General features: G+C 41.2%; 1 protein-coding gene across 1 annotated transcript; it reads left to right on the forward strand.

Moving 5' to 3' along the window:
* The first annotated feature begins 1,591 nt into the window (after positions 1–1,591).
* On the forward strand, positions 1,592–16,100 carry LOC120928323 (mucin-2-like). The gene is made up of 4 exons (XM_040339420.1): positions 1,592–1,699; positions 4,741–4,809; positions 10,580–11,290; positions 14,601–16,100. The coding sequence occupies exons 2-4, from the start codon at positions 4,749–4,751 to the stop codon at positions 15,653–15,655; spliced, it is 1,827 nt and encodes a 608-aa protein (XP_040195354.1). The 5' UTR covers positions 1,592–1,699; positions 4,741–4,748; the 3' UTR covers positions 15,656–16,100.
* The last annotated feature ends 419 nt before the right edge of the window (positions 16,101–16,519 follow it).

Raw genomic sequence — 16,519 nt, forward strand, 5'->3', positions numbered from 1 at the left:
GTAAATAAACACATTACATACAGTATACTGTAATCTTATAGATTACAGTACTGTATGTAAAAAATACACACACCCCTTGTCCCTAGTGGTCTGCCCAGTGCCCTACATGTACTTTTGTATAATAAAAACTGTTCTTTCTGCCTGCAAACTGTAGATTGTCCATAGCAACCAAAAGTGTCCCTTTATGTCAAAAGTGTTTTTAGAGCAGGTTGAAAACAGCGATAATAAATTATAATCACTTGCAGAATTGTGCGATAGCGATTTGTGGGGAAATTCGTCATAAAAAAATAAAAGTAATGACAGCGACAATTCTGCAACTGAGCAAATTTCAGTGTTTTTGATTTGATTACATTATTGAATCATTTTTATTATAATTACATTATTATTTGTTATAATTATTTATAGTTATTTATTATATTATAATTTATGATTTTGGTTTTCAAACTTTATCATACCCGAGATGTCTACTAGACTCTTGTTTGGACAGATTTAAGCGAGTTATTCCTAAGGCCCCGTACACACCATAGAATCCATCCGCAGATAAATCCCAGCAAATGGGTTTCAGCGGATAGATCCTATGGTGTGTACACGCCAGCGGATCTTTTTCCGCGGATATATCTCCCCTGGGATGGATTCCAGCAGATCGGATATTTGCTGACATGCAGAACATATCCATCTGCTGGAGTCCATCCCAACAGATGGATCCGCTGGTCTGTACAAACTCACCGGATCCATCCGTCCGAAGGGATCCCCCGCATGCGTCGTAATGATTCGACGCATGCGTGGAATTCCTTATATGACAGCGTCGCGCACGTCGCCGCGTCACAATAGCGGCGACGGCGCGACACGTCATCGCCAGAGGATTTTGGCGCGGATTTCAATGCGATGGTGAGTACACTCCATCGCAGAGAAATCTGCTGAAATCCTCGAGAGGATAAATCCTCCCGTGTGTATGGGGCCTTAGAATTACAGGCCTACAATATAAAACGCCAAATTTCTATGCAAAATAATTGTACTGCTTTCAGCACCTAAAACCAGAAAGAATCATACCGCCAGGGAGGTTAAAGTTGGATTCCAGTTAAAGTTTTGGAGAAATTGGGGAATAATTCAAACCTTCATTAGGGTTCTTATTGCTGTCCATGCCCGCAGGTAATTTAAAATACCTATGAAATAAAAACTGCTCTTTTGTTCTTTATATTAGCCATTGTAGCTATTCTTACGGGCAAAGAGGCCATACATAAAATACTGACTCCCACAAATGTCAATCCTTTGAGTGGCACTCCATTGTACCAGGAATAAACACACAAAAGACATTCTTTGATGATTAAGACTAAAAAGATAAATGCTACTTGTGACCTCAGTCTATGGAGAACTCTAGGAGAGTCGTGGATTCAGACATAAAGCCATGTTGAAAGATGGGTGTGAGTTAACCTGTCATGGTCAACTTAGATAACAAAGAAAACTATGTGAAAGCAAACAAAATAGGATTATTGTATTGTTCCAAAATCATAATATATTTTTTTTCACGCATATGCCATCAGTTTTAAACAATTACTTTTTTGTTTGGTAAAACCAGCCCCCTTTTGGCGATTTGTTAAATGGTCGTGCCTGTTTTAATCAGAAGGGTATAACTCCAAACTGCCTGACTGTGCAAAGTCTCTCACACACAAAGGTGATTGACTACAACTGGATACAAAAGGTAAGAGCTGCCCTACTGAAGCATTGTATTAAGGTTTGTTTCCGAAAGGCAAATCCACTTTGCACTACAAGTGCAAACTACAAGTGCAAAGTGCACTTGAAATTGCACTGAAAGTGCACTTGGAAGTGCAGTCGTTGTAAATATGATATTAGGGGAAGCTTTGCTGATTTTATTAACCAATCATGTGCAAGCTAAAATACTGTTTTTCATTTTCCTTGCATGTCCCCCTCAGATCTACAGCGACTGCACTTCCAAGTACACTTTCAGTGCAATTTAAAGTGCACTTGTAATTTGCACTTGTAGTGCAAAGTGGATTTGCCTTTAGTAAATAACCCCCATTATGTAATATTTATAGGCATTGGTAATATATTTGACAAAAAATATTTGAATCGAAATGTCACAAAAATATAAGTATCATATTGTGATGATAATAACAATAATAGCAACACTGGCAGTGGGCATGCGTCTCTATATAAAAAAAATGTATTTAAATAATCATGCCCAGCACCAGTAGAAACAATACCTATTGGCTAGGGATGTCTTGTCATCATTTAGCAAACATTTTTCTAAAGGCATTTGACACACAAAATGACGTACAAAAATGTACTTCAAAGACTGCATCAGATGGGGATTTTTTTGTTGTTGTTTTGTTGCATATATAAATTCTCCTTGTTACCTTTATGACAATTTGTAACGTCAGGTAGTTTTTGTAAGTATATTGAAGGGAATTTTTAGAGTGTCGCCCCATTTTCATATACCGTACACATACCAAACATTATAAAAAAATTACATTTTAATTTCCAACTTCATATTAAAGTGAAGAACATAATATACATAAAACTTATTTTACTCAGAAGTAAATACCACAATCATATTTAGAACTTAAAAATATTCCTATACACTTACCCGTTATTATCCACAATTATATATATATATATATATATATATATATATATATATATATATATATATATATATATGCAATGCAAGAATATTTGATTGTAAAATGGTGGCTATGCTACACATTTGTCAGAACATAGGGGGTTATTTACGAAAGGCAAATCCACTTAGCACTACAAGTGCAAACTACAAGGGCAAAGTGCACTTAAAAATTGCACTGAAAGTGCACTTGGAAGTGCAGTCGCTGTAGATCCGAGGGGGACATGTAAGGAAAATAAAAAACAGCATTTTAGTTTTCACTTGATTGGATAATAAAATCAGCAGAGCTCATTTCAGATCTACCCCTCAGATCTACAGCGACTGCACTTCCATGTGTACTTTCAGTGCAATTTCAAGTGCACTTTGCACTTGTAGTTTACACTTGTAGTGCAAAGTGGAGTTGCCTTTCGTAAATAACCCCCATAGTCTGCTTCTTGAGATTACATGGGAAATATCTACCATCACATAAATACAGTGTTAGTGCGGCTTTTTACACGTACCTCATCTAATTTTTATGCATTGTAAATACACTTTTATATGAAGTTGTAAATACAATTTGTGTTTTTCTAATATTGGTTATGTGTATATGAAAATGGCGCAACACCTTTATAATCCCTCTCTACATATATGAAGTATATATAAAGTATATATGAAATATAAAACCTGTTATTGTTGGAATGTGGTGTAAAAAAATACACTCCATTAGCTATAAACTGTTCTATACAAATTTGCAATGTCAATTTCCTCACACATAAAGAAGTTATGGGATTATAAGGAATTGAGTTGTCTTTAGGTGATTGTAGCCGTATTAGTGCAATTGTGATAGAGAAAATTGAGTACTGTCCATGATACTTTTTTTATTTGCACTAACCTATACCCCGAAAGCTTGTCCTGAAAAATTGTATGTTAGTGCAAATAAAAAAAGTATCACGGACAGTACTCAGTTTTCTTTAGCAAAGTGAATGTTCACTTAACTTGCTGAAGGTAAATCTGTGGTATCTTCCCATCATCAATCATGTGTAAGCAAAAATAACAAAAATTTTAATTTGCTTTGCACATGGTTCAGTATTCAGTTTTCATTTAGCAAATAAACTCTTCAGTTCCAATTTACTCATTTAAGATGAACATTATCAGTTATGCTGGACAGAATCGAGTGATTTTGAAAACAGTTGTAAGCACTGCAAAAGATGAGTTGCTCATTAGATTGCAAACACAATTGCTGGAACAGCTCTAGTTTATAGCTCTGTTAGCTGTAGCTATTTTTTAAAGCTGCGAAAAAAATAAAATAAATATGGGGCAGATCCACAGAGCGAGTACGCCGGTGTATCTACTGATACGCCGGCGTACTTTCAAATTTCCCCGCGTCGTATCGTTGTTTTGAATCCTCAAAACAAGATACGACGGCTTCTGGGTTAGATCCGACAGGTGTACGTCTTCGTACGCCTTCGGATCTAAGATGCAATTCTTCGGCGTCCGCTGGGTGGCGTTCACGTTGTTTTCCGTGTCGGGTATGCAAATTAGCTATTTCCGACGATCCACGAACGTATGAGCGGCCGTCGAATTTTTTTACGTCGTCTGTAGTCGGCTTTTTCCGGCGTATAGTTAAAGCTGCTATTTTGTCGCGTATAGTTAAACCTGCCATGTTAAGTATGGCCGTCGTTCCCGCGTTTAATTTGAATTTTTTCAAGTCGTTTGTGAATCGGGATGGACGTAATTCACGTCTATGTTAAAAAAAATGACGTATGTTAAAAAAAATGACGTCCTTGCGACGTCATTTAGCGCAATGCACGGCGGGAAATTTAGGGACGGCGCATGCGCAGTTCATTCGGCGCGGGGACGCGCTTCATTTAAATGAAACACGGCCCCCTACTCGCTAATTTGAATTAGGCGCCGTTACGCCGCGAGAGATACACTACGCCGCCGTAACTTACGGCGCAAATTCTTTGTGGATTCAAAGCTGCCAAAAGTAAGTTAAAGCGGCGTAGCGTATCTCACATACGCTGCACCCATCTAATTGTATGTGGATCTACCCCTATGTTACATATAAGCCTAGTTGAATTTTTACTAAATGCATAGCATGATGACAATTTGTTTCTCTTTAGGATACACCATGAAGACCTTGACTTTGTTGTCCTTCTTGGCCCTGTTTTTAGGAACAGCTCATTCTCAAAGTAAGTAAAGAAAAAAATATATACAATCTAGTATCATGTTAAGAATATACACTATCAGTGCAAAATTCATATTGTAGTATTTCAGGCACAGGGTGAAAATGTGGTCTTTAAAGAATTTTGTAGTATTGAGAAAGCTGCCAGAGGAATGGATGTATTTGTCTTTGACATTAGACCTAGACAATAGTGCATGGAAAAATGTAATAATATTTCTGACTGGTTGCTGTGAAATACTGCACTTTGCACAGTGTTCTTTTGTTTGACCCATTGGAGTTGGTAAAAAAAAAGTTTGGATAACAAAATAAATATTACAGATAAAGAGATGCATTTTCTCAGTATATTATGAATTTAGGATAATTGGAGTCATTGTCTTGTGACTTCATGCCCTTACATTATAACTTTAACCACTTGTCTACCGCCCGCCGTCATATGACGGCGGGACGAAGACTCTCTCATTCTGACTCTCTCATTCTGGGAGGACGTCATATGACGTCCTCGTCTTCCCAAGCCACTAGGGTGTGTACGGGCGCCCTCTGCGTTACTGGGAACCCAATGCACGTGTCCGGCGGACGCGATGTCCGCCGGGCACCCGCGATTGCCCAGTAACTGAGCAGGACGGTAGATCTCTGTGTGTAAACACAAAGATCCACGTCCTGTCAGGGAGAGGAGGCCGATGCTGTGTCCCTTGTACATAGAGACACCGATCGGTCACCTCCCCCAGTCAGTCCCGTCCCCCTACATTAAGAATCACTCCCTAGGGAACACATTAACCCCTTGATCGCCCCCCAGTGTTAACCCCTTCACACTAAGTGGTATATATACTGTATAGCAATCAATGCATTTTTATAGCACTGATCCCTGTATAAATGTGAATGGTCCCAAAAATTAGTCAAAAGTGTCCGATGTGTCCGCCGCAATATCGCTGACATTACTAATAAAAAAAAATAATAATAAAAATGCTATAGATCTATCCCCTATTTTGTAGACGCTATAACTTTTGCGCAAACCAATCAATATACGCTTATTGCAATTTTTTTTACCATAATAATATAATATGTGAGATACGCTATGCCGCTGTAACTTACTTTTTTTATCTTTGAATCCACAATTTGTAAGTTACGGCGGCGTAGTGTATCTCTCGCGGCGTAATGGCGCGTAATTCAAATCGGCGAGTAGGGGGCGTGCTTCATTTAAATGAAGCGCGTCCCCGCGCCGAACGAACTGCGCATGCGCCGTTCCTAAATTTCCCGCCGTGCATTGCGCTAAATGACGTCGCAAGGACGTCATTGCTTTGACGTGGACGTAAATTACGTCCAGCCGCATTCACGAACGACTTACGCAAACAAAATAAAATATTTTCAAATTTGACGTGGGAACGACGGCCATACTTAACATTGCGTACGCCACCAAATAGCAGCTTTAACTATATGCCGAAAAATGCCGAACGGAAACGACGTAAAAGAATGCGACGGCCGCTCGTACGTTCCTGGATCGTCGGAAATAGCTAATTTGCATACTCGACGCGGAATACGACGGGAACGCCACCCAGCGGACGCCGAAGAATTGCATCTAAGATCCGAAATCGTACGAAGACGTACGCCTGTCGGATCTAACCCAGATGCCGTCGTATCTTGTTTTAAGGATTCAAAACAAAGATACGCCGGCGAATTAGAAAGTACGGCAGCGTATCACTAGATACGCCGGCGTACTCTCTTTGTGGATCTGCCCCATTGTGTTTTTTTTTAAACTTGCCCCTCTTCTTTTGTTTATAGCGCAATAAATAAAAACCACAGAGGTGATCAAATACCACCAAAAGAAAGCTCTATTTGTGGAGAAAAAATGATAAACATTTCATTTAAGTACAGCGTTGCATGACTGCGCAATTGTCATTCAAAATGTGACAGCGCTGAAAGCTGAAAAATGGCCTGGGCTGGAAGGGGGTGAAAGTGGCCTGTAGGCAAGTGGTTAAAAAAGTAGGGATTCTATATTTGTAAGGTATAACCTATATTTTGGATAGTTAGGCTACCTTTTGACTCTTGTTCATATAATGACATAGTTGGGTTTTACCAATAAGTGAAAAAGAAGTATACCTGGATATTAAGAATATCTCCCACAATCAGATTTGTGCAATATAAATGTAAATAAAAGTATAAGGCTCCATTCACACCTAAGGCTCGGTTCACACCTATGCCAATTGGATGAGGGTTTCCCCACATCCAATTTGCATAGCAGGAGAATGTGACTGTCTCTCTATGGAGGCGGTTCACATATGTCCACAGCAGGTGCGGTGCGAATTTCTGGAAAAACTTGTGCTTTTTTTGGTGCGTTTAACCACTTAAGGACAGAAGGTGTTTTTCAGATTTGGTGTTTACAAGACTAAAACAGTTTTTTTTGCTAGAAAATTACTTAAAACCCACAAACATTATATATATTTTTTTCTAACACCCTAGAGAATAAAATGGCGGTCATTGCAATACTTTTTGTCACACCGTATTTGCGCAGCGGTCTTACAAGCGCACTTTTTTTGTAAAAAAAAATCACTTTTTTGAATTAAAAAATAAGACAACAATAAATTTGGCCCAATTTTTTTATATATTGTGAAAGATAATATTGCGCCGAGTAAAATGATATCCAACATGTCACGCTTAAAAATTGCGCCCGCTCGTGGCATGGCGTCAAACTTTTACCCTTAAAAATTATTGCTCTCGCTCTAACGATCGCGGCGATACCTCACTTGTGTGGTTTGAACACCGTTTTCATATGTGGGCGCTACTCGCGTATGCGTTCGCTTCTGCGCGCGAGTTAGTCGGGACGGGGAGCTTTAAAAAAACATTTTTTTGGTTTTCTTATTATTAATTTATAATTTTTTACACTGAAATTAAAAAAAAAAATGATCACTTTTATTCCTATTACAAGGAATGTAAACATCCCTTGTAATAGAAAAAAGCATGACAGGTCCTCTTAAATATGAGATCTGGGGTCAAAAAGACCTCAGATCCCATATTTAGACTTAAATGCAAAAAAAATTAAAATTTTGTCATTTGAAAAAATGACAACAAAAAAATGTCTCTTTAAGACGCTGGGCGGGACTGACGTTTTGACGTCACTTCCGCCCAGCAATGCTATAGGGACGGGTGGGGGCCATCTTGCCCTCACTCGCATCCCCACACAGCAGGCAGCAGGACCCGATCGCCTCCGCCGCTACCGACGGCTCCGGTAAGCGGCGGGAGTGGGGGGGGCCCTCTCCCGCCACCGATATCGGCGATCTCGCGGCGAATCTGCCGCGGAGACCACCGTTATCGTTGACAGGACCGCTCACTGAAGAGATGGATATCTCGGTTGTGGCAGCAGCTGCTGCCGTTACCGAGATATCCATCTTTAAAAACAGGACGTATATTTACAGTGGGCGATCGTTAAGTGGTTAAGGTCCACATTCAGCCCATAATTCGGGCTGAAATCGGGCCTGAAACGATGAACCAGCACACATCGGACCCCTGCTGTGCAATGGATGCAGCAATAGTGTGAACCGAGCGACAGCTGCCGCATCGTGTTTTTCTTTTAGCTTTCTTGTGTTTTTTGTGGCACAATTTTGGAGTGGGCCTCCCTCCGCTCCAAAAATGCTCCAAAGAAGCTCATGCACCAAATCTGATTTTTCACGTGATTTTAGCATGTTTTGTCTCTCGACAATTGCGGCAAAATCGCACCACGTTTGGGGTGCCATTAAGAAATAATGACATTTCAAAACGCATCCCGAGTTTTGCCATGATTCTGGAATCGCAGGATGCCGTCCAGAAGTCCATTATCCAGAAGTCCAGAAGACTATTATCAGAAGTCCATATATATATATAAATATATATTTGAAATTAAATCTTTATTATTTTGTGTAAATAACATATTTTGGGTGGATTCCTGCCAGTCACAGGCTGTGTCATTCCCCTCCAGCCTGTGTCTAAGGCCCCGTACACACCATAGAATCCATCCGCAGATAAATCCCAGCAAATGGGTTTCAGCGGATAGATCCTATGGTGTGTACACGCCAGCGGATCTTTTTCCGCGGATATATCTCCCCTGGGATGGATTCCAGCAGATCGGATATTTGCTGACATGCAGAACATATCCATCTGCTGGAGTCCATCCCAACGGATGGATCCGCTGGTCTGTACAGACTCACCGAATCCATCCGTCCGAAGGGATCCCCCGCATGCGTCGTAATGATTTGACGCATGCGTGGAATTCCTTATATGACAGCGTCGCGCACGTCGCCGCGTCAAAATCGCGGCGACGGCGCGACACGTCATCGCAAGAGGATTTCGGCGCGGATTTCAATGCGATGGTGTGTACACACCATCGCATGAAAATCCGCCGAAATCCACGAGAGGATTTATCCGCGAAAACGGTCCGCTGGACCGTATTCGCGGATAAATTATATCGTGTGTATGGGGCCTTAGAGTAAGAGGGAGGTGAAGCCTCCATTAATCTACATGTAGTAATCCCCCAATAGTGTTTAGCTGGTTAGTGGACATGGAGAAGGAGGGAGGGAGTGGGCTTTTATTTGCTGTGTATATATGCCGACATGTGTGACTCCATAGTCAGATGGGCTGCTCAGTTGTGATAGGGAGGAAATGCTCAGCATAGAAACTGACTGAAAATTGAGCATGTGCAGAGTTAACACCACAGCTGAAAAATCCCTAGCTGAATTGGGGACATAGACAGAAGGTGGAGATAGAGAACAGTAGGATCAACAAGTTTTTTTGTAGAATACAGAAAACACATTTCATAGTGACTGAGTGAGTATGAACAGCATTTATTAATAGTTTTTAAGATGTGAGTTTAGTGAAACTCTAAGGCTAGCCAGTTTACTGGAGGAGGAGGGTGTAACCAGGGCCGCTGATAGGGGGGGCCACCAGCCCTCATGTAGGGGGCCCCGGAACTCAGAGGGGCCCAGACAGCAGGAGGGTTGGTGGAGAACAATGCCCCCCATGTCTCTCACCCAGGTTTCTCTCCCTCTCCCTCCCGCCAGCTTTTTAAGAGGGATAATGAACCTGGCCAACCGCCGCTGAGCTCCTTCCCCTGCCCCAAGAGGGGGTTGTGCTAGGAGGAGGGATTTGTGGGAATGTGTCCTAGGAGAGGGATTGAAGAAAGAAGATTTGTGCTGGGAGGGGAGATGCGGCTGATTGTGTACCAGGAGCCGATGAGGGAATTGGGGGCGAATAGGAGGGATTGGGGGAATTGTGCAGGCAGGGAAGATTTGTACTAGGAGGGGGAATTGGGGTGGCATTTGTGTCCATTAATAATTTTAAATGATTTTGTATAGAATACCGTCAGGTGTGTGTGTGTGTGTGTGTGTGGGGGGGGGGGGGGGGGCCCAGTCAGGTAGGCTGTACGGGGCCCCATGATTTCTAACAGCGGCCCTGGGGGTAACAATAGACAGTTGGCCTAGGAGGGCAGGAAATGTAAACCCAGGTCCTGATCAGAGGGTGCATATATTACACAGTATCCTGTATGATCTTGTTCGGCTGAGCCAGTAGCACTGTGTGTATTAATGGTAATACCTTACATACTATCCTGCATTCTTAAAACGTATCCAACTACCTTTGTCCCAAGTATGTTATATTAGCAACGGATTGTGCATTTTTAGTAGACTCAATACCCCTGGCACTCCACTAAGTCCACATTGGATACTGTGCAGTACTGAGAGATAATTTTCTTTTAGAGAGAAGGTATGTTCCTTAGAAGCACATAATAACTTTATGTTAATTTGTTTTCATCACAGATGCCCTGACATGTTCTTCCTGCCATGCTACTGCCGGCATATGTTCCCAGAACACAGGCTATGTGACATGCAGCTGTACGTCTGGCTATGTGGGAAATGGAATAAACTGCACTGCCATAGCCTCCTGCACTACAGAAACCTGCTGTTCCTCAGGCTACACCTGGGATAACAGAGCAGGTTATAAACTTTGCACAGATATAAATGAATGTACAGATGCAACACTAAACACGTGTGCCTCCACCTGTACAAACAAGGTCGGTATGTATTTATGTGCCAGTACCAGAAGTGCTCTCTGCCCCAGTGTTGCATGTGCTAATGACCAAGACTGCCTGAAGGTTGGAGGTACTAATCAGTGTTTAGACCCATGCATGAACTACCAGCTACTGAATGGAGACAGCAGATTGTCTACAATCAATTCCACTGGAGCCTTCGTCACTGATAGATGGAACTTTGGTTGGTTTCGCTACAATGGCAGTGTAGGTTTGAAGATGAAGGAGAGTTGTGTTGGTCCTGTAAAATGTGGATCAGCTGAACCATTTAGCATTAATGGCACCCATCCAGCTATTGGTGCCGGAGTAGTGATGATGCCCCTTCTTGCTAACACAGTAAGCGGATGTGTAGCTGCAGGAACCATCCCAGTCAAAGCCTGCTCTGGAGGGTACTATGTCTACAAGTTCTCTGGAAGTTTGAAATATGAAGCTTATTGTACAGGTAAGTAAGAAAATCTTTGCATTAGCTGTTAAAAAAAGAGATAATAAGAATATGGAAAAAATGCATTCATCAGCTTGCAAGGAGTATGCACAGTAGATGCTTATTGTTAAACTCTTCTATTGATTCTTTAAGCCACAATATTTCATTAAAAACTGACTTAAATAGGTTCTTTAGCCCCCTCCTCCCCAATAAAAATAAGACATTTACCTGTCCAGGGTTCTTTGCTGGTCTTCAGGTACCCAGTGTTGCCATACTAACTGTGAGAAGCAGTGGCGGCTGATGCGGTTGGCCAGCCTTGCCGCACTTACTCCTTCTAGGTCACAGGCAGCTTCGGCTCCTTCCTGCATCTCCTTCTCCTCTACATCTCAGGCTTCATGGCAGCTTCCTCCTTGGTGGCTTCCCTCTTCCTTCCCTCGGCAAACAAGACATTTACATCGCCACCCCTTCCAGTCGGTGGGCCCAGCACTTACCCCATCTAGGTCGCAGGCAGCTTTGGCTCCTTCCTTCATCTCTTCCTTCTCTGCATCTCAGACTTCATGGCGGCTTCCTCCTTGGAGGCTTCCCTCCTCCTTCCCTCGGCAAACAAAACATTTACACCGCCACCCCCCCCCAATTGGTGGGCCCAGCACTTACCCCATCTAGATCGCAGGCAGCTATGGCTCCTTCCTGCATCTCCTCCTGCTCTGCGTCTCGGGCTTTATGGCGGCTTCCTTCTTGGCGGCTTCCCTCCTCTTTCCCTCGGCATGGAGGCCGATATGATCGCTTCTTCTCTCGGTCAATCTGGTCCCACCCGCTTCCTGATTGGTCGGGAGGAGAATCAGGAATACAATAGCGAATATTAATTCACTAGTGTGACACAACTGGGTGTGCTCCAAGCCCACCCTTTTTTTAAGGCAATTAGAGCCTCTGGCTCTAATCACATGCTTCTAAAAAAAAAAAAATTGTTGCAACTTAGAATGTGTTAGTAAAATGGTCATTATGATCACAACTATTTGTTGTATCCAAGTGAATCATGCCTTGTTTTTTTCAGGACTGATTAGGCTTTCATGGTAATGGATAGCTCTTGAATTTTTATTATCAAAGGAAAACTGGCCTAAGAGTAAAAAAAAATGTTTTTTTGCTTTTTCATAGTCTACAACCAAGGAACACACCAAAATAATTTCCCCTGCTCTTGACAAATGCATCAATACCACATATGTGTGTGTTATTTGTTGTTTGTACCTGTAGTAGAGCCCCGAAACAAAAGTGCGCATTTCCCTTATTTTAATCCTAGCACACTAAAACATACTGACTCTGACCAATAACTCTGGTCATGACCTTTGACCCTAACCTGGACCCTAGCCATGACACTGACCTAGATGAAGCCCTGATCTAGCTAGTTTATCTTTATTTTAATTAATTATTTTACATACGTTTTTTTTCAATCTTCTCCTCTGGTAAGGAGAGAAAAAGATACAATGTAACTTTTTCTCCATTCAAGAGGAGTAGCAAAACAGGGGCAGGCTATAGAGTGACTGGTCACTCTGATGACCAATTACAGGCTATCACAGTAAACATGTGATGACAGACCACCATATCCTATCATTTGTACAAGCTGTCACTAACAGCTTCGTCTCTGTGCTAGGAGTGTGCTGTGCAGCGCATGCTCAATAGTCACAGACACACATACGCACATATGTGGCCCCACAGAAGACCTACTTCCATGAGGCCACATATATGTGTACACTTGACTGGAAGGGGTTAGGGATTTAGCATTTTTTTAACCTTTTGAACTTGAGCTTTCTTTTAGGAAACAGTTAAATCAGTGGGCATAGCTCTGCTTTACATGGTTTATTATGTAGGGATATTGTTACTAAAATCAAGTGGTTTAAACATTAGAGAGCTGTAAATGCAATAAATATAATACACCGCTAGTTCCCTAAGTGTTTATTAGACATGTGCACAGAAAATGTTTTCGTTTTTTTTTGTTCTGTTTCGTATTGTTCCGTAGGTTCGTTTCTGTTCGTTTTTCGTAAGACGCCCGTTTTCCTGTTCGTTCCCGTTCGTTTTTCGTATTCCGATCGTTTCATATTTTCGTTACCGTTTTATTTTCGTACATGCAGGATGGTTCGTTATTCTGTTTAATTCATGTTCGTTACTTGTTAGACAATAATTTTTGTGAATTTTCGTCAATGATTTGCATTCTGTGTTTTGGATTCCTTTTTCTGTTTGTGTTTTCGGTCGTGTGTTCGTGTGACATCTATGACAATTTGTTGTGGATGTCATGTGGGCATGCGACTGAAGATACGAACAGAAAAAGGATTTTCGTCATTTTGTACTTTCGTAAATATATCGTGGGGATTCGCGGCACTTTCAACACGCGGCTCATCCATATTAACTATTGTTAAGCCCCATACACTTGGTCAGACTTTTTTAACAACAAACATAAAAACGATCGTTTTCCGTTCGTTGTCAGAAAATGTGTTCGTTTTTAAACTCCATCAGAAAACCATTTTTGGGTTCAAAAGTCTGGCCAACTGATCTCCCTTCAGATGAAAATCCACACAAAAGTTTATTTGGCTTTACTGTACTACTCAGCACAAAAGAGAAGCTGCTTTACTAACTACACTCACTGCCCATTCAAAAAAACGAAAATGACATCTATAATAAAAGATTTCTATTCTGTATTTTGGGTCCTTTTTCTTTTGGTGTTTTCGGTCGTGTGTTCGTGTAACATCTGTGGCAAAAGATTTGCATTCTGTTGAATCCAAAATACAAACAGAAAAAAGGAATTCAAAATACAGGGTGCGGGTCTTTTGTTGTGGATGTCATATGAGCATACGACTGAGGGTGCGAACAGAGAAGGGATTCAAACAGGATACAGAATGCAAATCTTTTGTTGTGGATGTCGTGTGTACATACGGCTGAGGATACGAGCACAGAGGGGATTCAAACAGGATACAGAATGCAAATCTTTTGTTATAGATGTAATTTTTGTTCTTTTGCCGTTTTCGTTTTGTCGTATTTTCGTCAGATCGTTCGTTCGTATTTGCGGTTGTTCGTTATGCGGCTCATTCGTAATCCTGTCGTTTTCGTATTTTGGTGCTTTCTTTTTTTTGTATGTACACATTATTCTGCGGGTACGAAAATAACATTCGTACGAACGGGAATGCACATATCTAGTGTTTATTGCTATTTCAGGGCAGAGCTTGTCGCATTGCATTTTATTCAGAATTATAGCAAACTCTATGACATTTCTGTTCTTTTCTAATATATGTTATTGTAACTTTGAAAAGACTATTCAGTAATACAGTTTTTTATTTTATTTCAGAACCCTTAGGAATTATTGCTACAACCCCGCCTCCAACCACAACTACTACAACAACAACTACAACTCCAACTACTACTACCACCCCAACTACAACCCCAACCACTACAGCTCCAACTACTACTACCACCCCAACTACAACCCCAACCACTACAACTCCAACTACTACTACCACCCCAACTACAACCCCAACCACTACAACTCCATCTACTACTACCACCCCAACCACTACCACAACCCCAACCACCACCCCAACCACTACCACAACCCCAACCACCACCCCAACCACTACCACCCCAACCCCAACTACTACAACCCCGACAACTACCACCCCAACCACAACAACTCCAACTACCACCACAACCCCGACCACTACCACCCCAACCACAACTCCAACAACAACTCCAGCTACCACCACAACCCCAACCACTACCACCCCAACCACAACTCCTACAACAACTCCAACTACCACCACAACCCCAACCACTACCACTCCAGCCACAACCACCACAACTCCAACAACAACTCCAACTACCACTCAACCTGCTACTACAACAGCTAGCACCACCACACCCCCAACAACTACTCCAACAACTCTATTGCCAACTACCACTCAGCCTGAGATAAATATCACCATGACCACAATAATAAGCACTATTGTAATAAGTGTCACTTCCACTGTTGACACAGTGAATGGTACAGATGTGTCATACTTAGAGGTTAATGAAACTAATTCGGTTTACACTGAAGTAAAGACCATTAGCAACTTCTCTATTAACATCAATAGTAACAATTCAGTCACACCATATTATACCAAGATTACCACTGTGAATGATAATCCTCTTACATTTACTAACAATCCTGGTCCCCAGATTTCAAACAATGCAACAGTTGTTCCTAATCAGCAACCTTTCCAACCTAAACTTTATTTAGGCACACCACCACAAACCAGAACACTTACTGAGACAATTACCATCAATGAGGGTAACCTTACCAAAACTACTACAACAACCACCATTACAACACGGGAGGTCATTGTAGCCCAACGCCTTATCTGAACATCTCCTCCCCTTCTGTCAATATCTTTTAAAATTATTTAAGAAATATAAAATGGAAAACAGGAGAGGCCAGCATTATCAAACGTCACCCATGATTATATGTTTGCCACAGCAACCGCAATTATTACACAGGTGCCTTATCTACCTAACACCTAATGTAAATCTAGTTTCCATACTAGTGATCATAGACATGTTTGATATGCTGTTTCAACCATAATCTTTATTTATTAATCAGAAGGTTGCATTGAGCTTGTTAGAAGGATCATGCAACAGTTTGTAGCCAATTTGTAAAGGAATCATTTTATGGGATTGATGAGGATCAATATTTGGTTACAATGTGAAATATATGATATATACTTTATTATTATCATAGGAACTATTCAACCTCATTTGTTAATTATGTATGTAATCAAATGTAATAAAAAAGCAATGGAACTAAAATGCAGTGTTATGGTCTTGTACATGGTTCTTTTTGTGAAAAAAATGGCAAATCTAAAGCAAAAAAAAAAAACATTTTGGATAGAGTTGGGAATGGTTAAAAAAAGAATATATTTTTTTCAGCGGTCTGTGTACTATTAGTAACATTTTTCTTCATTTCCCATCATCTAGACAAATTAAGAAGTGAAAGAAAATATTTTTTATAGAAAAACCTGCTTAGAAATGTCTGCAACAGGCATTCCCATTGGAAGATTTAGGTTTAGTTCACATTGGTGCGCTGTGTGACATTGCATGTGATTCCTACCGCACTGCAGTGCAAATCACATGCGATGTCTGTGTGATGTGAACTCAGCCATACAGATTGTATGGCTGAATTTGCATCGCATTTGGACCAAAGTGGTACAGGACCCCCTTTTTTTTTTTTTG

This window comes from Rana temporaria, chromosome 2, assembly GCF_905171775.1.
Source record: "Rana temporaria chromosome 2, aRanTem1.1, whole genome shotgun sequence".
In the NCBI taxonomy this organism is placed as follows: domain Eukaryota; kingdom Metazoa; phylum Chordata; class Amphibia; order Anura; family Ranidae; genus Rana; species Rana temporaria.